Genomic DNA, 25,543 nt, shown 5'->3' on the forward strand with positions numbered 1-25,543 from the left:
TTTTCATGCGGAATTAGATAAAGATACTTGCAGTCTCGAAATAATCACATTAGTATACAGTGATTTTACATCAGTTTTAGACTTTGAAAAAGAAAAGAAAAGCAGCATGCTTGTCTGTCAAAGAAGAGCGTTTTTGTGATTCTCCAAGAGTTTTAGCAATAAGTATTTGTGTGATTTGTAACGTAAATCTAAGTATGTTTCAGATAATGCTTAATTCTTGTTTTCATAGAGTGGATTTGGACTGAATAAAATGTTTTCAAAGACATTTCCCATGGCAAAACGGCAATTGGCTTCCTTTTCTTCAAATATCTGCGTAAGCCATTGCGGCAGGGTTATTCAGTTCATGCCACAGCAACAGCTATAGGCCTGTTGCCATGTTATCAAATCACCATGAATAATATAAACATATACTTGCAGACTTTTTCTTCTTTCCCCTTTTAAGTACACAGTGTAATAAGTTTACTCGAGATATTTGGCTTTATTGTCTTTCAAAGTGGACATCACCCCCTTCTTCAATATACGTGCTGCGCCGTAGCGCTCATGAAAAAAAAGTGTTGGTAAGACACCTCCCTCCCCCCTCCCAAAAAAAAAAAAAATAACTTGTAAGTATGTAATCGTTATGTAAAACATATAAGCAATATATGAGAAATAAACAAATAAACATACATATAGGCAGACACACACACACACAAACACACAAACTGGGATATTGGTTGCACCTAGTTCACACGCGTGCATGCTTGTGTGTGTTTTATGGGAGGTTGGGAAATGGCCAACAGAATTTGGTAGTTTATTTTTGTTTCTTTTGTTTCTCGTTTCATGTATAAGTAGCACTATTTTTGCTTTGAGAAATGAACATTTCAAAAGACTATTCTTCAAATTGCAGAAAGAAATTTCTTCAAATACGAAAGAAGGTATCTAACGAAATTCGGTTACTTCTCACACATTTTGAGTTAACATTTACAGCAAAACAACTTCCAGTAAATTTTATTATGATTCACATGCGACTTCCCTAAACCTTAAACATATCAACAAGTGATCTACATGGAAGCTATTATCTGTACTTCTTATATAGGCTTTAAAGAAGCATCACGAAGAGTCAAAAATGGGTTTAATTGACTCAAAAATCATATTACTGTTGAGGGGAAGGTCCACAGATTAATTTGAGCACCTTTTTTCTTCAAAATATGCTCAAGCCCCTCGTTAATATTGATTTTTGTCCAGATAATTATTAGCCCGCTGATCAGCAGTGGGGAAATTGATCACACATGCCGTCAAATCCCCGTTTGAGACGAGACCCCATTGGCAAACGAAGCTGATGGGGTGCTATACCCCCCTAACGAGTCCTCGTTTGAGAAGTGGGAGGATATGTATTTGCCCATTGCAAAATAACTTTCTACTCAGGCGTGGCAAACCTGGAGGCCAAGCCAGGGTTTAATTGATAAATTCTATGGTCATCCGTTTTAACTTTCGAACGAAAAAATTTGACCCATAAATAACGAAAATACAGGAATAAGAAGGAGAGCATTAATACTGAATGTATACACTCACACACACACACACACACACACGTACACACACACGCACCATGGAGCTAACATGGAGCTACATAGCCCATGCCAAAACCAAAACAATCTCCTCCTCTCGCGGGTGCCCCCCCCCCCCCCCCCCCCCCCCCCGTGGCGGTGACTGATGCTTAGATTAGGCCAGGGTGAAGAAACAGGTGTTTTATATCTTTGGTTTTTAAGTCCTTGATTGCCAAGATATACACTGGCATTGTCTACAGGGGTGTAGCTTCTTCAAACGAGAGATTTGCCTCATGGCTGAGCGTAATATCTGTGACGTCACATCGGAGACCATTCTCTTGCCGGCTTTCAGCTGTATCACACATGTACACACAATCCCTGTATCAGGTCTGGTTTTGTTATCAAAGTGTCGGACGGAGTAGACGAGGAAGTCGAGTTACTGAACTTGGACATTGAATTTAGTGAAGAGAGTGACATTGATTCTTACGACAGCGATGATGATGATGATGGAGAGGTCGGAGAGATTGGAGAAGAAGAAAATGAGCTAGAAGTTGACGACGATCAGGGAGATGTGGGTGGAATGCCGCGACCCTACCAGCATGAGCCAGAGCCACAGCAGCCGGCGGCGGCCGGCCAGCAAGGAGCCCAGCGGCTCAGGCAAGATAGTGGGCCCAAGCCGCCTTGGCGAACGATAGTTTTTCCCATCTCCTTAGTAGTCAATGATTATTTGCTTACTTAATTGTCCTTCCCGTGTCATTTTCTATTCGATCAAGATACTTCGCTAACAACTATCAATTGGTGGCTGGGCCATAGGGAAGTTTTTCCGAATACAGTAGTTTATACTTATAGATCTACTAATCCTAGTGAGTATTAGATAAACAGAACCCGTTTGTGAAAGACGAGTGTTGAAAAAAAAAATCTCATGAAAATTCCACAAATGTGCCATGTGAGAGCACATGAAATCAATGTCAGATGAAAGATGAAAAAATATCTAAAACCCTCACCAAAATCTGAATTATGCCTGACAAGAACCAGCTGCCATAAATTTCATTGCCTATATGCCATCACTCAGCCTACGCAGTCACTTATCAACTAGGTAAATGTTTATCATTCTTGAAAAAAAAAATGGTAGCCTTATATGCAGGAAAAGATGACAGCAAAATTGTTTTAAAAGAATGATAATGTTAAAAAGCATGAGAAATATCCGAGCAAGCTCCAACATAACGTAGACGTACTGTCGTGGGCCGGGCAGACTATGTCTCCTCCGCTCCGGTTCGTTACTCTCCCTCCCCGGCCCCAGCTAGGGATAGGGGAGGGAGAGTAACGAACCGGAGGAGACACAGCCTGCACAGTCTGGGGCCTACGGACTAGTAGTAGTACTGTCGTAGAGAAATATGGATCAGCACCGCCACCGGCACCGATAAGGATATGCCTAGGCATAGCTTTTTGCTCATACCTACAGTCGGCTGACATTCTAATCCTTTGAAACAATATTTTATAGGGCAAACCCGGAGATTAGGGGTCCGTATCCAGAATAGTGAATACACGTACCCAGCCCACCCGACGCCTACGCTACGCGGCTCCGGGGTAGCAAGCACTAGAAATCTAGACCCTCTAGATCTATATAGTCTAGCGATACGGTAACTATACAGCCCTGTAGCTGTACACAAGTGTATACTTGCGTACAGCGACAGGGCTATGTATAGTTAGCGATACGGTAGCTGTGCATGTGATTGTGAGACTGCACTGAAGACTTGAACTGGAACAGCAAACAAGATTTGAGAATTCATTGAATTGATTTATCTTGTTTGCTGTTCCACTTCAAGTCTTCAGTGCAGTCTCACAATCACACGCACAGCAAGTCCGTGTGTGTGTGTGTGGGGGGGGGGGGGGGGGGGGGGGGGGGAGTAGCGGAGGAGACAGAGGCTGGGGCCCACGGACTACCATATCGCTAAAGCATAGTCTATAGTAGACTAGCGTCGGGTGTACTGGGTACGTGTATTCTGGATACGGACCCCTAATCTCCGGGTTTGCCTTTTGTAGTAATATCAGAAAATTAGGAATTTGAAAACGTACCTTTGACAAAAATATTTCGTGATACTGCAGCTAGTTAGTTTTGGCTGGAGATACGGTAGGCCTACAACTAACAGCCTACTACTCACTAGTACTCTGAAGACATCGACTGTGCTGGCAACACATCGCTGATCAGTCTGTCAGTGCAGCTGGAGCTGAAGAAATAGCATGTTTGCAGGCCGATAATTTCTTCATAAAAAGTTTTCAATACATAGAAATATTGGGAAAACGTTTCCAAACAGTCTCCAAGATGAGTCAAACCCTGAATGAAAACTCAAATGGTGCATCTGTCGATACAACTATGAGATGCAAACGAGGTGAATATGCAACATGTGCGGGAAAATGAATGCGAGTTTGTCTATGTGATGGCCGGCTGGCCGGCTGTGATGAAAATTGCCTCCGATGTGACGTCATCCTATTCTGCTCCTTTTTCTCCCAAGTCGACTGGCGATCCGCTAGTCTCACATAAGGGTCTGAATGGAGTGAGAAAATTGCGATTTCTGTCTCCTCATGACATTTTTTGACTTCTAAGTAATTGAATCTTGTTCATCATAATTCAACCTTTCCAGATATAATGTATGTAATTTGTCCATGATATCTATTCTTAGTGAATTTTTCTTCGGGGCAGTGATTTAAGCAAATAGATTGTATATTTACCAAATTCCATTTCAGAGAACAACTGTGACGTCGAAGAAAGGATACACTGTCCCATATTTGTTGCTGATGCAAGGTAAGACCACACGTTGACAAAATCCGTTTTACATGCATAATGTAGGCACCGTAAGCAAGCTGTTCCTTCATGATTACATGAACTTCATTTATTTTTTAATTGACATTTACAAATTCAATGAATGATTGACAGCATGGCGATGTTAGTCTTAATTGGTAAAGAAGCCATGATCTGTTTTGATTTTGTTTCGAAGAGTAGAGCCTATTGAACATCCACCAGAAAATGTTTTTCGACGCACGTGTTTCATGTATGTCAATACATACGTGTTTTAGTTGTCCCTGAGGATTTGTTGTTATTGGGGTCGTTTTTTAAGGGGGAGGGGGGAGGTGGTATAGTAGAGTGCATCAGAATGTATAAGGATGACGGAATTGATGTTAAGACTGTATAAATTGGTTTGTACAATTTGTTTCCATTGATGAAGAACGAAATAAGTAATAAGTATTATTCTTATTTTACTGTATTTTCATAAGTAACTTTTTTATGTATTTTGTGTTAGTTTTGTGCAGGGTGCCTTTGTAAATCAGTTGTTAAACGTAAGAGTTATCCTGTGAAAATAAAACGGAATAAATAATGGAAAAATTAATTCCCGACTTACATTTTAAGTGATCAAATTAATTGTATGATCATGTAAAAATGTATCATATCAAAGTTAAGAGGGTTCGGGACCCGATGTGCGTGAGTAGCAGTGTTTCATATCTGATTTGTGTCGGATTTACCACAACCATTACCTGTTTACATTCGTTTGCATTCCAACAGAGAAGAACATGCTACCAGTGTAATGAGGAAATTTCAAAGTGATTTTTCCTTAGCGGTAGAAGAGTTATATGGTAAGTTATGTGCTCGAAGAGATTTGCCCAGTTTTTTTTTAAGGTTGTAGTGTAGGACCAGGACTGGTTAGGTGGCTGATCTTTGTTTGATTCTACTTATTTGTTTCGGTATGATAAAGAAAAAATAAACGTAAACAGAAGGAAACTGACCAGAAATGAATATACGTATTTTTATTCATTTTTTTTTTTTTTGGCGGAAAATGATCAAAGGAAACGGGATTTCATCGGGATTTAATTCAAAGGCATCACTTCCGCTGAGCAATTGCTGAGTTTTATTTATATTTGTGAACTTTCTGAATTAATGTAAATGCTCCAGTAGAAGAAACTTTCCCTAATAGAGGTTAACATTTCAACATATGCTATTGATGGACTCCTAAGAGGAAATTCTACATGCTAACAATCAAACAATATCGTTTCTATAATATTATGTACATAGAATGGAAAAGATGTGAGGCAATATCATTCAAGTGTCATTTAATGTCTACGTTATCACAAACAATATCATTGTTTGTGACAAGAATGGAATTTATTCTTAATGTTTTGAACAATATTTTTAAGACTGTTACTGCTATGTAGTATATTGATTGTGCATTTTAGAATTAGAAATGAACAGGTGAAGAGGAGTTTTCCTGCATTAAAACCTGCAAATTACATTTTTATGTATTCGCTTTTTTATCTTGCATTATCTTGCATTTCGTAACTGTATTACTTTTTTTCTCCTCTTTCTTAATCATCTTCGTCTTCAAGGTGGACAGTTGAAATATGTCTTCACGCATAAAATCGACATGCAACTTAAAGGTCGGATCTGGGGGGACTTGTTCCCAAATTATACTTTTCCCCCTGAGGACGTGATCACAGTTGAAAATTACACACAAAGTGACCATACGGAAAGTGTGGAAAGAAGCACAGAGCTGCTGAAATTCATCTGGGGTTGTCTTGAGAGAGCGGAATGCAACATCGAATCAATCGACATTAAAGAAAAGAAAATGAAAGAAAATGAAAGGAAAGAAAATGAAAGGAAAGAGAAGGAAAGAAATGCAAATATGTTCTCTTTTACCCCTCAGCTGGCTTTCTCGCATTTACACTAGCATCTCGTCTTCTAAGCTCTGAGAGAAAATGGAATGAAAATGACGATGTCAAGGAGTAGAATATCTTTTAAGACAATGACGTCAGTGTACACACGTTCATACATAGTCCTTACCTAGTTACACATATTCACCGAATGTTTAATTGTCCTGGTGTGAAAACTTTAATAACCAATCAAAAACTTTAAGGGCGTAGTTCACGTTTCTAAACAACTGTCATGCTACTATTAAGTCTATGCAAACGCAATATCGAATGGCAATCGAATTATTATTTAATATACTAGTAACGCGTGTCTGTGATTATGGATGTGTTTCGTAAAAAGTTGAGCATTCCATACTCTTATTTTTGACCGATTTTGATGTTTTCTTTTTTGCTCTGGTCGGTCTATTGTCATACATTTGTTTCAAGTCAGCTTCATAATGGAGTGGACATTTCTATATAAAGAAGGATTTCTTGGAACTCTGGTGGCGCCGAAAAACTCAGCGCTTATTGGGCAAGTTCAAACTTATTCTGTCTTACATTATTGCGTAGACGATTAACATATCCACAATCCGTTGTGATATACGTAGGTGCATGGTTCTTGAGGTATGAGGTCAACATTTCGCGTCAGATAGAAAACTGAGGAAAGATATTGCATATATATATATATATAATACACAGTATATATATATTGAATAATGTTTTCGTCGATACTTTTATGATAGCATGATATTTTATCATGTCCTCTTCTGGCAAGATTCTAGAAAGATAAGTGAAGTTAACAAATATATTGTAAGTATGTGTCAGGAAAAACGTATCCCAGACCAGACATTTGAACATGACTTTGACACGTGTGTACATTTATGTATGTACACGAATATTTACATTCATACACACACATACACATACGGTGTATTACATAACCTATACAGGCAGTCAGACGCACCAAGGCATGTCTATTTTTTTTTTTTTGAATGTGGTATTCGTTTACCGTGTCAATTGTTGTACTATACTCGCTATGTAAATATACATGCCAATAATCGTTTTCATTATCTCCGTCAGTGGTGCTTAAAGGTATTAGCCCACATTTGTAAACCTGCAGCAATTGGTCTCATAGTTAGCATGGAGTTTGGGTATGATTGCAGTAACACCTGTGCAAAATTTCGTTCCAATTAGTCCATTACTTTCATAAAAATAAATGAAAACGCACCGCATGCATGCGTATAACGCTCGCTAGCTCCGGTCCACGTACGTACTACATGCATGCGTAACTATACGCAGCCGCTGTGCACAGCGGTCTGGTCAGGCTAATGCATGCGATTCATGTGTAAGTTACATGTACGTAGCTAGCCCGCGCTCGTAATTCGATTTTGGGTCGGGTTGACCCGGTTTGAAAATTGATTTTAAAACGATTTTTCTCTCTTTTATCAAATGGTATAGACAAATAGCAACAGGTGAGGTATGTTACTGTTATAACTTGTACTTGAAGTCATATTGGACCTGTTTTACGCAGTTTTGATTTTCGTGGGTTTGCAAATGTGGGCTAATACCTTTAATAACTTGTTACTATTGTTTATTCTGTAATATTCCTACCACATGTTGTCAGTATCGTTATTTTTGTTATGTACAACGGAAAGTTGTCCGATTTTTTTTGTTCCTTCTGTTTTTTTTTAAACTACAGCATATACAAATTCGCCACTTTGTATGTAGCTACAGTCTTATCATGCTGCGATCCTTTGAAAATATAATAGGATAATAATTTTCATCTTTGTTTAGGAATGGATTAACGATGAAGCTCTTTGTCGTTCTACTTGAGTGTAGTACTTACTTTTCTTTTGAAAAGGATTTGCTATCTAAAACAGGACTCGAAACTAAAATTTTTTTTTTTTGGCTAGTGGCCCGTTTCGGTTAGGAAAAAAAAGTTTAAATCTGAAATTTTGGTGGCCTGAAACACAAGCAAACTTAACAAGCCATTTTTAATTTTAGTTGCTCGATTGGGCCACACGAATCTAACATTCTTAGAAATGTTGTGTCCCGACTTGTCCCTGGGCCATCGACCACCGCTAGTGTCGAACCCTAGCTATAATGTTACACATAATTAGTGCCTTTCTGCGTATGAACAGATACCATATCTCTCAACACAGAAAAGAATATGGTCATCGTTGAATGATGTAAATCGTTCACTAATGTCGGTCCGCAGCAAAATGACTGATGGACCATGTAAATACCCGTACTGCTTTCGCATAACAATAGCCTTTGCCTTATTCACAGGCAAAAATGACCGATATTCTTTATGAAGTTTATTATGTTCAACGGCATCTGCGGCTAATTTGATCAGCTGAGGAACGCAACTGTCTTTCAGCACTTGCTCCGCGATAGAACGAATCACAACGCATTTCTTACATGATACAAAAAGTTAGATATACGGAGTCAATTTGTCCCTAGTCACTACTAAGTACATAAAGACGTGGTGACTGTCCATTTTGAAGGCATATAATGTAATTTGGTGACAATGAACAACCCTTACACCCCAGCTTACAAGTTCGGAAATTTTGGACATCGTATAAACACTAGGTCGTGTTTAAAGATGGCCCTTCCCTTTTGCATTTCTTCCCAAATAGCACAGAACATGATATACTCCTCCAGAATGACAAGACTATTGTAAATCTATAACATTTCTGTAATATTTGAAGGTTGTTAGCCTTTAAAATTCAAATAATGCACCAAACGCTCACCGTAACGTATTTTGTGTACTAGGCACAGCTGCATACATTAATCCTCCTGTGGTTGTAATATGAATCTTATACTTCGAACAACAGATATGCATTGTCAGAAAAGAGAATTGAACTACATGAACAACTAAGTGCATCACACAGGTCTGTAAAACTAGACTAGTATTTAGATTTGTAATTTTTGCGAAGTTCGCAAAAATTATTCAAATCTGAACGGTCAATTAAACTAAACAAATAAAGACCCTCTTGAGTTCAAAATTTACAGGAGGTTTCCAAATAGTGTTTTCTTCAATGCCTAAGTGTTCTCACCAATTTTTCCAAAAAATTGCATGCAAAAGGGATTGGCTGTCTTTAAGGCACATAGCAGTCAGAAAGATATCTCGTCTGTATTTCTATAGATACCTACCACTATTCCCGCCAGCTCTTGCCAACAGCTGCCTGTGCATGGCGCCCTGTATGCAACTACATTGTACTAGGTGTTTCAAAAAACATTTCCCACTTTTGATTCTTAATAATTCAAAAACTATATATCGGATAACACTGCCATTGATATGAGTGATAGCTGAATAGTGTACAATTTGGTTGATGAAATCCATGATTAATTTCACAGTTAGGTTCCAGACTTTGCTCTATTTTCAACCCTCTGTACAAAATTTCACTTTGCACAGGGGTCAATGGGTGTGTATGGGAGTGTGTGGTTAACACCTGACAATGGTCCTGAACAATGGCCAGGGTTTGAATGCTTCATCATTCATTCATGAGAAATTCCACTATCACAGCTAGTCTTTATTCAGCCTCTGGCAGTATCTGTGTAAAGTCAAACGCCTGTCAATACTGTCGTTGAGTCACGTCAGTGCTCTCCCTACTTCTGAAAAACAAAATTACAATGAATGCCTTCTGTTCTATCGTAAACGTGGTGACAGAAAGTAAAGAAAATCAATTGGAGTTTATATACACTTGTGTATATGGAGCCTTAAATAAATCTACTCTTAAACAAATCGCCCCAATGATAAATGCTGCTGAACTCTTTACCAAAAATGATCTCTTTTTATTGAAAAAGCGAAAAATTCGTCAATCTATTCAATTAGTAGACAGTTGTATTAAAATGAGGAACTTTAGATCATTCATGCTTATTTATATCCCAAATTTAGTGATATGTACGAAGCAAAATTTGAAAATGATTGCCAGCTGGAATGAAATGTGGTGTTTGCAAGCACTTTACCGTGCATGAATTCAGACTAGCAGTGCCCAGGGCAATCCACATGAATTATTGATTAAGCATTCATGTGCCAGGGAGCGCGAGACTGACGCCTAGTCAACAGGTGGTTCAGGCATGTCCATTGTTCAGGGCCATTGTCAGCACACACTCACATACACATCATTGGTTCCTGTGCGAAGTTCAATTTTTGTACAGAGGGTTAAAATTTGACCAAAATCTGAAACCTTACTTCAAAATCAATCTTAGATTTAATGAAACTGATTTATGCTTTCACGTGCAAATTGCCTCCAACCAAATTGTACACTATCCAGCTATTACTCATATCAATGACAGTTTTATCAAATGAATAGTTTTTGAAATATTTATGATCAAAAGTGGGAAATGTTTTTTGAAACACCTAGTATAATAATGGACATGTATTAAAATCCGATAAAAGGTGGAGAAACAATACACCATGCACAGAATAGAGCGCTCAGGTACATTGCGAGCGTGACTGATGATACTGAACATTTACGCGGTCAACTATGGTCAAGTTTTAAAAAGTATTGATGGGCTTCGTAGAAAGGGCGACCTATGTCTTGCCTGATGCCGCTCGATTGAAATTGACAGTCGAAGTGATCTTCCAGTATTTATCCATTTTGTCAGTCGAAGTTGAAACAACCTATGCGTCAAAGATAGGCAAAATGCGCCTGTTCACGATGTCTGCGGTTAAACTATACTAATCTTGTAACATCATGACTAGGAACTCCTAAAAGGTCACAAGAAAGAGGATGCCCCTGTTGCCAAGGATGCCAATAGCACTGACTCTCGACTGCCTGATGAAGACAATCGTGACCCAAAATCATATTTCAATGACCAATTCAATGTCGGGGTAGACTTCGGACTCTGTGAATCTGATGAAATGCATTTAAATGTCACAGTCAGCTACTGCGGTATATAATTTATGTTTACGTCAAAGAATATGTCTCTTTAGATCGATATGTGCCCTATTGTCAAATGAAATTTCAGGCGCATCGGATCACCGTAGAGTATTTTTATTCAATGGCTATGCACTTGGCAGCCTATTCAAATCCGAGAGCAGTTGTAATACTGTGAACTATTGAAAGACCCAACGCCTTTTTATGCTCACAGTCATTGTACATAAAACAGCTGAATCCTTCGTGCTGATTCGTTTTTTCTATTAAAGAGAGAGAGAGAGAGAGAGAGAGAGAGAAAGAGAGGGAGGGGAGGGAGAGAGACAGAGAGGGAGACAGACAGACAGACAGAGGCAGAGAAAGAGAGGGAGAGAGAGATAGGGAGGAGAGGGAGAGAGAGAAACACTGATAAGGTATACATCTCACCTGCCCTCGGCGCACTGCGTTTCGGGCAAACGGGGCTGGTGTGGCCGCCGGGACCGTGGTGTAAATGTAGCATACGAAAGATGCTCAAGTGAGCTTGTTATGCCCAAGTCACATATAAACACGGATGCTCAAGGATCTACACGGTGATGCGGGGGGACGTCCGGGGATATCCAGGGAGATCCGGGCTTTTGGTATGACTGTACACACGGTATCAACACGGCAGCTACGCGGATAAGGCCGGAAGAGCGCGGCGTCTACACGGACAAACACGGCATCTACACGGATCAACACGGCAGCTACACGGATCAACAGGGCAGCTACACGGCAATCCCCGGATGACGCCGGATGTTTTCGACCTCCAAAAGTTGCCGTGTTGGCCTCCTGGCGTCAACACGGATCTCTCCCCAGATCAGATCCGGGGTGGTCCGGGGTGATCCGGGATGTCTATGTGACTGGGGCATTGCCATTCATCATCATGGGATGCTACAAACAAGGCAATGCTGATAAAGTGCCTTGCTCATAGGGGTACAACCGCTGTTGAAGTTAGACTCAAAATAAGGACCTTTTACATTGAGAGTTTACGATCTTCTTCATCACTTGTTCACCATTGAGCAGCATCGGACATGTTGGATGAATGTTAGATCTTAAACTTGAATATGTACCAAGATACATGGTAGTGTGCCCTGTATACGTTTCATAAACTCTGTCTACGTAGCACTAATTGATATAATCTGAACATGACGTGATATTTTATTTATTGTTTATTACACGGATGTGGATTATTCACGCACACGCCTTGATTGCTTCCAATAGATATCAAAGATTGTGTCTACGTTGTTGTAGATACAATATAGTATAATTACCGTCACCATTATGAAAATATATAATTGCATGCGTTACGTAAAATGCATGTTATTTAAGACAAATTAAGACTAGTACTTTCGTTCATATGTTTTTTAATAAAAATCATTAAAGATGTTTTGATGAGCAAGTTTTGGTTTTACTTTGCCCATCCGTTCTGAAGATTCTGTGTTGTTGTTTTTTATTTCATTGTCCCCCTGTGTGTGCATTTATGTCAGAGGTATACCTAATACTAAATTTGCGCTCAGTTTTATTTCATGTTAGTTAGAAATAACAATGAAAAGTGGAGTTTCTCATTGGTTTTTTTTTTTCTCGTTGAAAATATTTCGTTGCGATCTAAGAATATTTGATATGAGAATATAACTCTGCTCAATTTGTAAACAGTAAATATAACAATCATTATTGTACTGTGTTATACAAAAATTGGCTGACGAGGAAACCATTGCCCTTCGAAACAAATGAACAACAAATGATGTATATGACAGTGTATTCGCGAAACTATGGTATATCACATACATTTGGCTCATCAAATGGAGTCAGCTTATCTACAATCACCATGCATGCAGTACGGTATATTCAGACGAGATATCCTTCGCTTTTAAAGGGGATGGCTAGTAACTGATCAGTGGGAATGCTGGAGGATGATTGTTCCAATCCTTGTGGGATTCATTTAAGAGTACATTATGTATCTATTGTGTGAAAATTATTTTCTTCAGAATGGTGTCGTATTCAAGTAATGTGCAGTTTAATGTTTCCCGTTTAGCGTGCCTGGTCAGTGACGGGGCATTGATCTGCACATTACTTGAATATGAGACCGTTCTGAAGCAAGTAATTTTCACACAACAGTAGATATATTAAGTACTCTTAAATGAATCCCACAAGGATTGGAACAATCATCCCTCAGCATTCCTACTGATTCCCACTGATCGGTTACTAGCCATTCCCTTTAAATACAGTACGTAGTCATAATCGTTACTCTGCACCACATCCAGCTTAGAAGTTCGGGACCGACGGCTGTAGCCAACTGTTCCCTAAATGTGCATTATTTTGTATACGCACACATATTCATAATAATGTTATGTAGCTTACCAGTAATGACGCTTTTTCTATCATTTATGGAAACAAAATAGCGGAGCTGCAGTAAATGGAAGGGGATGATCATGTCGAGAGTTTCAATCTCAGCATTTGTATCTTGTTGAAAGAGAAAAAGGGATAAAGGCAACCTACATAGTGAAACAAAGCATGAGAATGTATAAGAAAGGTTTTGAAGTGTTTACTCACGATCAATAAGATCATATACAATATTAACCGAAAAGGATTTTACAAAAATAGATAAATAGATATCGACTGAGCATTCCAAAGCCCCCCCCCCCTAGAAAAACACAAAAAACAATCAAACACACAACAAAACAAAAAATATCCTCTTCTCCCGTGCACTATACGTACATTATATTGAAATGCATTATACTTTATCATTTGCATATCATATCAAATATGCATATGCATAGTTCCAGAGTCCATGGAGGAAGTAAAACAAAAAAGACTTTCTCCTTATCATTATTTTATCAACTATACTATGTACATGACAATGCGTAAAGAAGGAATGTACAGAATGTAGATATTAGGTAAGTAATTCAAATATTTCAAGCAAAGATTATATGCAAATTTCGATTGATAAACTGAAATATAGTATATATATATATATATATATATATATACATATATAATTATATAACTTACCAATAACGACGTAAACTTTACTTTCAGAATTGCATATCATATAAAAAGGTCTTTTTCAGGGTGGACAAGTGTCATTGTCGACCCTGAAGAAGACGAATGTATCGTCGAAAATTTGGTCAGCTGAATGAAGAATAGCACTGTTGGACTGTCAAAATGCATCACCACTCTACTGCTTCATTTTTTTCTATACTGGTACCGTCGCACGGACTACAAGTATCATTATACTTTCACACAATGGACAAGCCAACACACATGCAATTACCTTTGGAATTTAATTTCTTCTGCAAAAATAGGATTGTTAAGAGATAAGAGGATGGATGAGGTGAATGTGTAAAAAAGAGTAGAACGAAAAGCCAAAGCTGCGGCTTCGATTGGGGATTTTATTTTGGGGACTTGGGAATCCCCGTGCATACACTGTCACAAATGTACACACTAGTAGTTATGTACATATGTATGATGTACTGTATGCATGGCTGTTTTAATGTGTATGTACACAGGTTGACCAGATTAATGGAGAACATTCTATGTGGTATAGATATAGTACATACAGGCTGACCAGATCAGTGGAGAATTTTCTAGGTGGTATACAATGTAGCTATACAGTACATGCATGGAATAGGAAAAACATTATAGCTCACTCAATCTAGAATGATTTCACCCATTTCCAGAATGTTCTGGGAAGTGCTAACATATTTGGCTGAGTGAGGCACTGTCCCTATAGCCCAATGTGATTGGTAGTTAATTTTGGTAATGATGTTTTGTACATAGTTAGGCAGTGAGTCATCCAGGTTTCCTGGAACTTGGACTGGCTAGTAAGTTGGAGAGAGTTATAGAATGTGCTAGAAGGGGGTGAATGGATAGTATATAAGCCAGAGAAATTCTGCAGTAGGCAGAGTACCCAACACCTCTGCTCTGAGAGTTACGTCACTTCTGGCTCTGAAGCGACTTGTTATAGTCAGTCCTGTGTTACCTGCTGACCTGTTATGTTTGTGGAGATACTTGGCCTGGGAGACATTTTGCCTGCAGAGAATTAATGTGCCTTCATTGGACTCCATATTTTAATGTCAACGGACATTGCTACGGCAAAGCTGTGACGGGCTGGATTCCTAGCTGGACAATATAAAGTGAATCATCATTCAACGCATCGACTGGACGTGGTCGTTGGATTCTGCACATTTTACTGGGAACATTATACTGTGGATCTATTGTGGACATATGCCCTGGAATTATAACGCGGACTATTGTAACCTGTGCCTCTGGATTTACGTCGGAGGAATCATTCATCAGTGCGTCGCGGATCATTCATTTGTGCATCAAGCATTGTATTTGGACACTACCAGGGAACTGTAGGGATTTCGTGATTTAGTGAGTAAGTGATTCCACTACCGATTTATAACTGTTTCTATTGATCATTGTTGTACTGATGTGACGCCGATTACCAGTCTGTACCCACAATATCACTGTTAATAAACCGCCTGAACATCAGTTGATTGTTTCTTTTGTGCGATCATTCTCGGAGTGATTTTGGTCGTAACAACACGTCCTATAACCTATGCACACGCATTTAAGTGATATTATTCGCGTGTAAGGATAGTTGCATGCACAATATCTTCGCTCCCTCCGTTATCGTAATACATTTACCTGTGATTGAAACAGGCGAGTTGGATCGAGAAGGTTCTGCTCGGAAACCGAGGATACAGCTAAGAATGTACATCGCCTCTTCAACACATCATGTACTCGAACTTCTGTCCAGTTATGGGGTCTACAGGAATCACTTTCCTGGTCGTCACAGCAGTCATATATTTTGGTAAGTAAATAATGAACGAGAGCCTCACAGTACACTATGCTGTGGAATCTAAATTGAGCGTGAGCATTATTTTGCAATGTATCAAGGAATTTAACACATTGCCATAGGTATAGTTGTGTTGAAGACCTTTCAAAGATCTGATCTTTTAGGTGACCTTATACATCATTTTCTTTCTTGTGTGTGACTGCGTGTTGCTTGTGTGTTAGTGTGTCTTTTTTTAATGCTTCTTTGTAAAAGTAGCCTCTGTAATTGCAGTTTATTATAAGATCCCAAGGTCCCGGTCCCAAGAAAAAAAATAATGGAGGACTTTACAGTGGTCCAAATTACTAGAATTCCCTTAATCTTCCACCCAGTGCCCAGTGGTCATTGACATTTCACCTTCATTACCTCAGCACCTATTGTAATGCGTCGTTGCTGTAAGGTTTCAATTGTTATTTAGGCACAAAATTCACATGCATAATTTTCCGTCACTAAAGAAACTGAGATGTATGCGTTTGTATACTATTACTTTACTGTTGGAAACCGAAATAAATTTGAAGTTGAACTTGAAATTCGAAGTTTTTTTTTTTTGCTTTGTTTTGTTACTTGACCCTCTACTTGAGTCAGTAAGATACATTGTTTACAGCTCTCTTATAACCACCTTTTACACCCGTTGTGGTACTCGTATAATCCAAACTTCGGATATGTTCTCATTCATCTGCAGTAAAGGCGAGTAAAATCTGTCAGTCCGGAGTTGAGACTCCTGCTAGATTGGCATCATCAACAACAAACATGTGATAATTAGATGTTTGTGTGTGTGTGTGTGTGTGTGTGTGTGTGTTTAATGTTCATTAGTAATCATATGATATCATCCGTCACCGTCGATGATATCAAATCTGATCAAATTGTCAACTCTAAAAACAGAAAGCTGAATGCTCTTTACATCCTATAATGCCAGAGCATTGTTGATCGTCAGTGGTCGGGTATGTAGCACATGATTTTGGAGAAGACCTTCAATTCATGTCAAATTCTTCGTCATTGTATATGGACATAGAATAGAATTTCAATTTTGGCAGCCATTTTAGCAGTAATTGAATAACTGAAAACCCTAAAGAATGCAAGAGTTGCATTAGCCAGATACGGCTTCAGCTACCTCGAAATAGAATAAACACCATCAAATGTTCTCATTTTTTTTTGTAACCATCTAGAAAAAAAAAAAAACATTTTGAATGTCCGTTTTTGATGGCAATGTTGAGAGCGATCTTAAATATTTCAAAGCACTCAAGGATGCAAGAGTTGCATCATGTAGATTTGGATTCATAAGCTTAGCACCCTCGAAATAGGGTAGAACCACTATTTTTATATATATATATTTTTTACAATTGAGATTAAACACACAGAAATTTCTGGTTTTGGCGACTGAAGGATGAAAGAGTTGTATCATGGTGATTCAACAGATTCACCACCGTCGACATAGGGTAAAACCACCAATTACTTTACCTATCTTTTCATGATTCAGATGGATGTCCGGTTTTGGCGGCCATTTTAGCGGCCATCTTGAAAATCTCACAACCCTCAAAAATCCAAAAATTTCTTTGCACTCATTGAGGTAACACAACCTATATTGTTTTCAATTTTTCATTTTTCAAGATTTCTTGTTCAACATTCAGATGGGAGTACATAAGGATTTTCTGTTTTGGCGGCAATTTTGGCGGCCATCTTGAACAACTCAAAACCCTCAAGGATGCAAAAGTTGCATCATCCAGATTCAGATTCAGCACCTCGAAATAGGGTTGAAACATCAAAACATTTGGCAGACGCCAAAACAGGTTCATCCTCTGGCACCAAAACTATCAAAAAAGTATAGTATATATATAAAGAGTATAACTTTCGAAGGAAGATAAGAAGACTAAGAGGTAAGAAAAAAGCTTGTCTAAAATCATAATCATACATACTCGGTCTTGATTCGAACTAACAACCTCCAGCTCACGGGACAGGCGTCTTTTCTACTGGACAACCGGTGCTTATTTAGGCCTACGACGATCCGTGGGACAATTTGTCAATATAAAGCCAAAGTTTGTTTCACTATATCATGGAATATTACACTCGTATAATAAAAAAGACATCCTGGGATTAATCTTCAGCAATCTGTTTGCAAAATGAATAATTCCCATATTTCAACAAGACAGGCCTATGTTATGTTTATAATAGTACGTAGGTGCATGTAAGTGTTCATGAACTCAATATTAACTAATAATCAACGGGAGTGTTCATGGATTCTATAAGTAATGCTCGATAATTTCAGTAACCTCTTCTCTATCACTATCCATATGAGATGGCCATGTCTTGTCCACTGATTGTTGTTTGTGTTTAGAACTTCTGCATGAACGAAGGCAGTGCATGTCTTGCAATTATTCAATCTGTAGTTTTGCAGGGTTCATTGCTGGCACGCCTATATCGTATCAACACAACACACGGACTAAAACAAATGACTGACATCATTAGGCCTACGTCATGTTCCTGAAACCATGCTTCGAATCCATGTCAGATTTAAAATACACTGCACTCAACATCTGACATTCTAAGGCCTCCCTCTTCATGCTATGTACTACCACTTGTTTCCTACTAATTTTGTCTGGCTTATTCTCCCATATAAACTGGAAAAATTAGTTTTTATGATTTTTTTTTTCATTAACTCAGCAGAGGGAGCTGGTATTCATATAAAACGATGATTGAACGGTGGCAACAGTGATGATTTAACAACTGTTACTCTCCCCCGAATTTTAATATTTTTTTTTTAGTCCAAGAAATCATCAGACGTTCTGCCCTATCGTAAATCCTTTTATAATTATAATTCGTTATTTTATAAACTACAAGATGGAAATCTGTACTAATATAACTGAAAAAAAAAATCATCCCGCACAAAATGCACTTGACTTTCAGTTTATAAGTCATCATTACCTTTTGATGCATCAATCCAAACTGCATTAGTTTTTTTCATATTATTGATCTGCAGCCCACAACATTTTCTAAATGAATCCAAAATATGAAGAGCACTGCAGAAACTAAATTGAATAATTTGAACATCTATAACGTGTTCTTTCTTATTCTATAATAGGACTTAATGAATTTGGTTCACCATTAGTCATTGTATGGCACTCAAAAGAATAGTGCAATTTATCACTGAGTGTATAAGAATTATGTAAATTACAAACTCGATCATAATGTTCAATTCCCACATATCCACGAGTCACAAATGGCAATCTGTGGCTGGCATAACGAATTTTTCTCGAGAGTTCGTCTGAGCATGCTAGAAATTATAACAAGTATGAACCGTTAAACACAAAGTTCCTTTCAAAGATCCTGTAATTGGTACAACATGTACAGTTTCTTATCTTCCACTGCCAATTCTGTACAAATGTTTCTCGTAGTCTTAAGTTTTATCGAAAAGCAATAAACGACGAGGAATTAACGTTATCAAAGCTATTCCTAACAAAATACATTAGTAACTCCTTTAGTGTTTCACAAACTTTCGACAAAAAAAAGAGTATGGCGATGAATATATCTTCTAATTACGCAAATTTGATATAATCTTACTTACAACGGCTGTCGAATAATTGCTCTCTTTCCCAGTGATGACTCCAACCAATGATTAAGCATAATTCTTTCCTTAAACAGTACAGGCAATTTCAAACTTACCTAATTCTCCCTGATCCCTGCTATTCATAGTATTTCTTTTTTGTTAACCTCAGGAAATGTTCACAGGATTGAGCATGCAGATTCTCTATAGGTACTAAATTGTCATATCCCCAAACTTCATTTCCATAATAAGAATGATAGAAATGATAGTGACGAAATGACATATGGAAGGAAAGAATATATGGAAAAAAAAATAATATGGACAGGAAAAAATATTGATATGTTAGGGATCTTTCGTTTCGCAATTTAGTTAGGGAGATGAAGATAATTTCGGGGTTATTTTTTGACAGATCTAAAATTGAGAGATGAAAATGAATTATAAGGAGATTATAAGTATAATAAAAAAAATACGAAGTTGGTAGAAACAAAGAGGTTTTTTTTTAGATGGGTAAGATTAATTTCCGTAAAACATACGCTTTATCTAAATTGAATTACATATCGTTGTCAATTGCTGTTTCTCTCAGGCTGTTGGTATTTGGAGAGGTTAACATTGTTTTTTTTTTTTAAATTTATATGGGAAGGTAAAGACTGCATTAAAAGGTTTATTTTGTATCGAGATTACGGAGAACGGGGACTTAGTATGATGAATTTGGAGTTGTTTGTTGAGCTCAAAGAGTAATGTGGGTAAAAAGAATTGTTTGTGGAGAAAAGAATAAGAACTGCAAAAAAGTATCTACATTATGTATCTAGGTCAGTCGGTGGGATTTTAATTTTTCAATGAATTTTGGAACAAATATTTTTTTTGAAAGTTCCCAAATTTTATGCAGAGATTTTACAAGCGTGGCGAGATTTGGGAAGTTTGAGAAATTTTAGAAATGGGAAAATGAATCATAGTATGTAATGATAGATTTTTTCTTTTTTTTTCCTTAAAGGGGATGACTAGTAACTGATCAGTGGGAATCAGTGGGAATGCTGGGGGTGATTGTTCCAGTCATTGTCGGATTCATTTAAGAGTACATTACATACCTATTGTTGGGTGAAAAGTTGCTTCAGAATGGTCTCATATTTAAGTAATGTGCAGTTTCCAGGTTTCCAGGTTAGCATGCCTGTACAGTAACGGGACGATCGTTAACGATCAATATCTGTACTTTAAAAAACCTACCAATCTGGGACACTAGTCTGTGATCGCTCAAAGTGGAATTCAAGAAGAAAAAATATTAATTTGAATCATTGTTTCTTTATATCATACAGTAACAGATAACAGACATTTTATGCTTACTACATTTTTACTGTGAAAGTGGATATTTTCGCGCGACTAATTTTTCGCGCTTGGTTGGGAAAGGAGAGTTTCGCGTGTTTTTAGTTCCGCGGAATCAAGACATAAGGAACATATGGCAAGCAAAAATATTCGCGTGCTTTTATTTTCGCGCTAGTTTCTGGTTGCGCGAAATGCGCGAAAATTTCAACAACCAGAAAATGTCCACTTTTACAGATATTATGTCCGATTTGAAAATTTTGAACGTTTATATTGTCCAAACCGGATAATTGGAAGCCCAGATTGGTAAATATCCCCTCATGACGGCGCTGACTCGATACTATGCAAATCGTATGCAAATAAGTAATTTACCCCAATGGATTTTAGGAAACTTTTAGTATGCCGTGTGGGAAGCTACAACGACCAAAGCGTACAGTTTACCCTCTCACACCTGGTAGATTGACGGGACAAGAAAACACGTATTATACGCCTAGCATGTTCTACATGACAGTGGTTACATGCAGGTCAAACACATTTGCATAGCTATGAAGACTACCGTGTCATTTTTTCTCGGGATAACTTTGGCAGTCGTATCAAACGGTATGTATCATGGGGAAGTATGTGGAAACGTGTGTGTTCAGCCATAGCCATGGCGTACTATGCGATGAGAGTTCTAATGCTGCTTTTGTGTATATTGTGAAGGTCCCGTTCATGGTCATAAACCATGTGTCATAAAGTTCTGACAGTGACTGTTGTTATCTCTTTTTCCATCTAACTTCCCCTTAAGTTTTGAACTGACTTCCATTAAGAGTTTGTAGCAAAAAAAAAAAATAGTCAGTATGCCAGCAATTATGATATGTAGAGACAAGTAGTTTCGAATAGCGCAAACGTCTATGGAGATTTTTCCACCTGAACAGGATGCAACACCATGAACAAAATGAATTGCGTACAAATACTGTTACTGTCTATTGTACTCTTCGAGTGGAAATCCCCACTGATCTCTTATGCACACAAATATTTATCTCTCTCTCTTTTTTAACTGTATTTCGCAGTGTTTATTGCCCAAATTCTTCTTCTTCTTCTTCTTCTTCTTCTTCTTCTTCTTCTTCTTTTTCTTCTTCTTCTTTTTCATATTGAAAGAATATCTAGAGCTTACCGGAATATCTCAAGTTTACCTTCAATGAATTATTGCAGACTATTTCATATAGGGAGCATAATGCCCATTCTATTTAAAAAGATATTGTACAACCTGCCAAGATTGGTTAAAATAGAACGAAACAAACACACACACACACAGCACACACACACACACATACTTATTGTGAAGATGATGAAAGTGTGAAAATTTGTCCCTAATTTGGTACTAGCCCACAGGGGATCAACCTAGGATCTGTCATAAGCAATCTTATAAGTATAATTTACTGATGTATTATTCAAAGCGCTGCTGGTTTTATAGAAGCAGAGGTTTTAACTTGACGTCTTTCATTCGGTGGTCGACAGCATTAAATCTAATAGTAAGAAAAATAAATTGTTTCATAAATATCGTAAAGTACCCCCTGGTTTGAATAAGTCCCGATATACTCGGTATCGTAATATCTTCACTTCTTCATTACGGTTAGCCAAACGGATGTATAGTTTATGAATCAATTCGACAAATGCATATATGATGTAAAGGGTACGTGGAGGGTGATTGAAACCTGGCGTTGAAATGTAACACTGACAATAATGTTCCTAGTTATATTCAAGAGGATGATGTTCGTAATGATGACAACATAGATATAGCTGAAGTTTTGATGTGTTTTTTTGTACACATTGACCCAATTCTGGCTGATAAAATCCCATCAGCGCACCACGAATTTCACTCTTTTCTAGAAGATAGAAATATGGCATCTGTATTTTTTGTACCGATTGTTGAAGATGAAATAATAAAGATTGTTGGTAGATTAAATGATTAAAAAAAAGTTCGGTATAAAATGGAATCACTATTTTTTTTGGTAAAAAACGTGATTCACGAAATAATTTCACCTCTTATAACTTTTATTTTCAATCAATCCTTATCTAGTGGTAACATTCCTTGTAAAATGAAAGTAGCCAGAGTTGTTCCCATTCCTTTTTTAAAAAAAGGGGCGAAATGACCTTGTTGATAATTACCGTCCATATTTCTCTTATAACTTCCTTTTCAAAGATACTCGAAAGACTTGTGTAAAAATGTACCCTCAATGTTCTTCTTCAGCCAAAAATATTTACTGGTTCTCAATTTGGATTCTTCAAAAAACATAGTACAACTCACGCATCGCTCAAGTTTATTGATAAGATAGCTCATGCTGTAGATTATGTATCTCATACTGTTGGTGCTTTTCTTGATTTTTTAAATGCGTTTGATACAATAGATTATGATATTTTACTTTATAAGTAAAATCATTACAGAATTCGGGCTAAGGCGCCGGAATGGTTTACTAATTATCTGACAAATTAAAAAAAAAAAAATGTGTAAGTATCCACGGTCACGATTCCTAACCCAAGTTACTTTCTTACGGTGTCCCTCATGATACCGTGTCAGGTCCACTTCTTTTTATTTTGTATATTAACGACATTCAGAACTCATCTAAGATCCTTTCCTTCGTTTGTTTTGCAGACGATACAAATTTGTTCCTTTCTCATCAAAATCCTGATACGCTTATAAGCATGATAAATGAAGAACTTGTTTCAGTTCAATCTTGGATTTTTGCAAACAAACTATCCTTAAACATTGAAAAAAACTCATTACATCTTGTATTCACCACCTGTACAACCTATCTCTGTAAAGATGAACAACGTTGATCTGTTACAGGTCAATAGTGCAAAATTTTGGGGTAACTATATTGATAGTGTTTTATATTGGAGAACCCATGTTGGTTATGTATTAAAGTAGAATTATTGCTAGCAATACAGGGGTTCTAAACAAACTCAGTTATTATCTTCCATGTAATATTCTACAGAGTATATATTCAACTTTGATGTCCCCCTATCTTAATTATGGAATTCTGGCGTGGGGAAATGCTTCTTAAAACCTTATCGATTCGCTGTTTATTGTGCAAAAAACGCGCTATTAGAATTGTAAAACACGCTGGATACTTGTCCTACACGAATTAACTTTTTGTGAGTAATAACATTTTGAAAATTCCTAAGTTATTTTCTTACGACGTTTGCCTGTTTATGTTTCAATTCTCAACTGGCCAATTACCAGATGTATTTTCCAAATGTTTACAAGAAATTATACAGTTCATGATTATCTAACCCGCCAACGTTATGCGTATCACCTTCCAAGTACCCAAACAATTTTTCGAAAAAAAAAACCATTATGTTCACTGGGCCTATAGTACTAGAATGAACTCCCTACGGAACTGCACCACTCAAACCTCATTCAAACGATAATTAAAAAATATATATATATCTTTTGAGCAGCTGCGGCATGCAAAGGCCTATTGTATAGTACTTGTTGTTCAGTATTTTCCCCCTTGTCTATCTCGTCTATATTCTATTTAGTAGTCCGACGGGATCCTGACCATGTACATTATTTTTTTTTTTGATCAGTCTGCCTGTTGCCCTCTCTAAGCACTTATTGTTACACTCGAATGATGGAATTCTTTCGCGTGGCAGCTGTCTGTTACCATGGTCACAAGGCGCGCATGATTTAGGACCCCGCTGGAATTTGACTCCTGAGCTCTACTGTCCTTATGTGTATTTTTTTTTTAATATTCACGACAAAATTCTTATCAGCTCACCTTCCATTTATGTATTTATGCTAAATTGTTACGCCATCATCTATACCTCCACACTCTCTTGAATCCTTACAATCTCAGTCGTTGTTCTCCAAATGTCATTACTTGTAAGAGGTTATAGTTGCAACATGTGTCCTTTCTGTATTTTATTTAGTAACACTTATTTGATCTGATCTTTGTTCGTTTTAATTAGATCCCCCAGTTTTACTATGGTCTAAAAAAATATCTGTACTTATATTTCCCCTAATCTGATTTCATCACAGGACCTGCGGCTCCATATAAGTTTGCTTTTACGCAGGCCCCATCATATTTTTCGCATTATGATCTCAGTTTAACTTGCATGTATACACACCTTGCGTTTATACACAGATCATTTTCATTTATGTAGGCCCAAATTATTGGAATTCTTTGAATCATCATATAAAAAATGCTCCATCCATATATTCTTTCAAGAGGAGACTGAAGGTGTTTTTTTTTTATTGCAATCGTATGACTCTACAATACTGAATTAACCTTTTGGCCTTTTTTTCTTACATGCTGACCTGTTCACTTTGTCCCCTCTTCAAAGAACTAATGGTAATTTTTTCCTGGATGTTTGCAATGTTGTCATTATGGCATTTTGCACTGGAAGTTGACTTTCGGTATGTTACTCCTGTTCATATGTTTCTCTATTTTCTATTTTCTTGTCTTTCTTTCAGGCGTCAAAATATTACTTTTCCCCACAACTATCTTCTGTTTCTCTTGGCATGCTTCTGCCGAAGGTCGCTGTTTATGTTGTTTCTGTTGTTCTGTTACTGTTTCTGTTTTGCATTCTTGTCTGCTATTTTGTCTTCAGTTCGTCATTCTTGTCCATCCCGTTTTGTCCTGTTCACCCTTTTCTTCAGTACTTGTCTTGTTGTCTAGTCCTGTTTAATGTTTGTTCGCGTCTATGTAAATGTATTTATTTGTTAATCTAATTTTTAGTGGTCTTCCAGACTTCTTCCACTGTG

General features: G+C 37.5%; 1 protein-coding gene across 1 annotated transcript in view; it reads left to right on the plus strand.

Annotated features, from left to right (window-relative positions):
- The window catches only part of LOC139716509 (uncharacterized), a 51,429-nt gene that overhangs the window by 21,346 nt on the left and 4,540 nt on the right, over positions 1-25,543 (plus strand). Inside the window, exon 6 of the mRNA XM_071628050.1 lies at positions 1,934-2,191. Within this exon, the coding sequence (XP_071484151.1) occupies positions 1,934-2,191 (258 nt within the window). The remainder of the gene's footprint in view (positions 1-1,933; positions 2,192-25,543) is intronic.

The sequence above is a fragment of the Diadema antillarum genome, unplaced genomic scaffold (assembly GCF_040938485.1).
Source record: "Diadema antillarum isolate AM-2024a unplaced genomic scaffold, OU_Dant_1.0 scf00000066, whole genome shotgun sequence".
NCBI lineage: Eukaryota > Metazoa > Echinodermata > Echinoidea > Diadematoida > Diadematidae > Diadema > Diadema antillarum.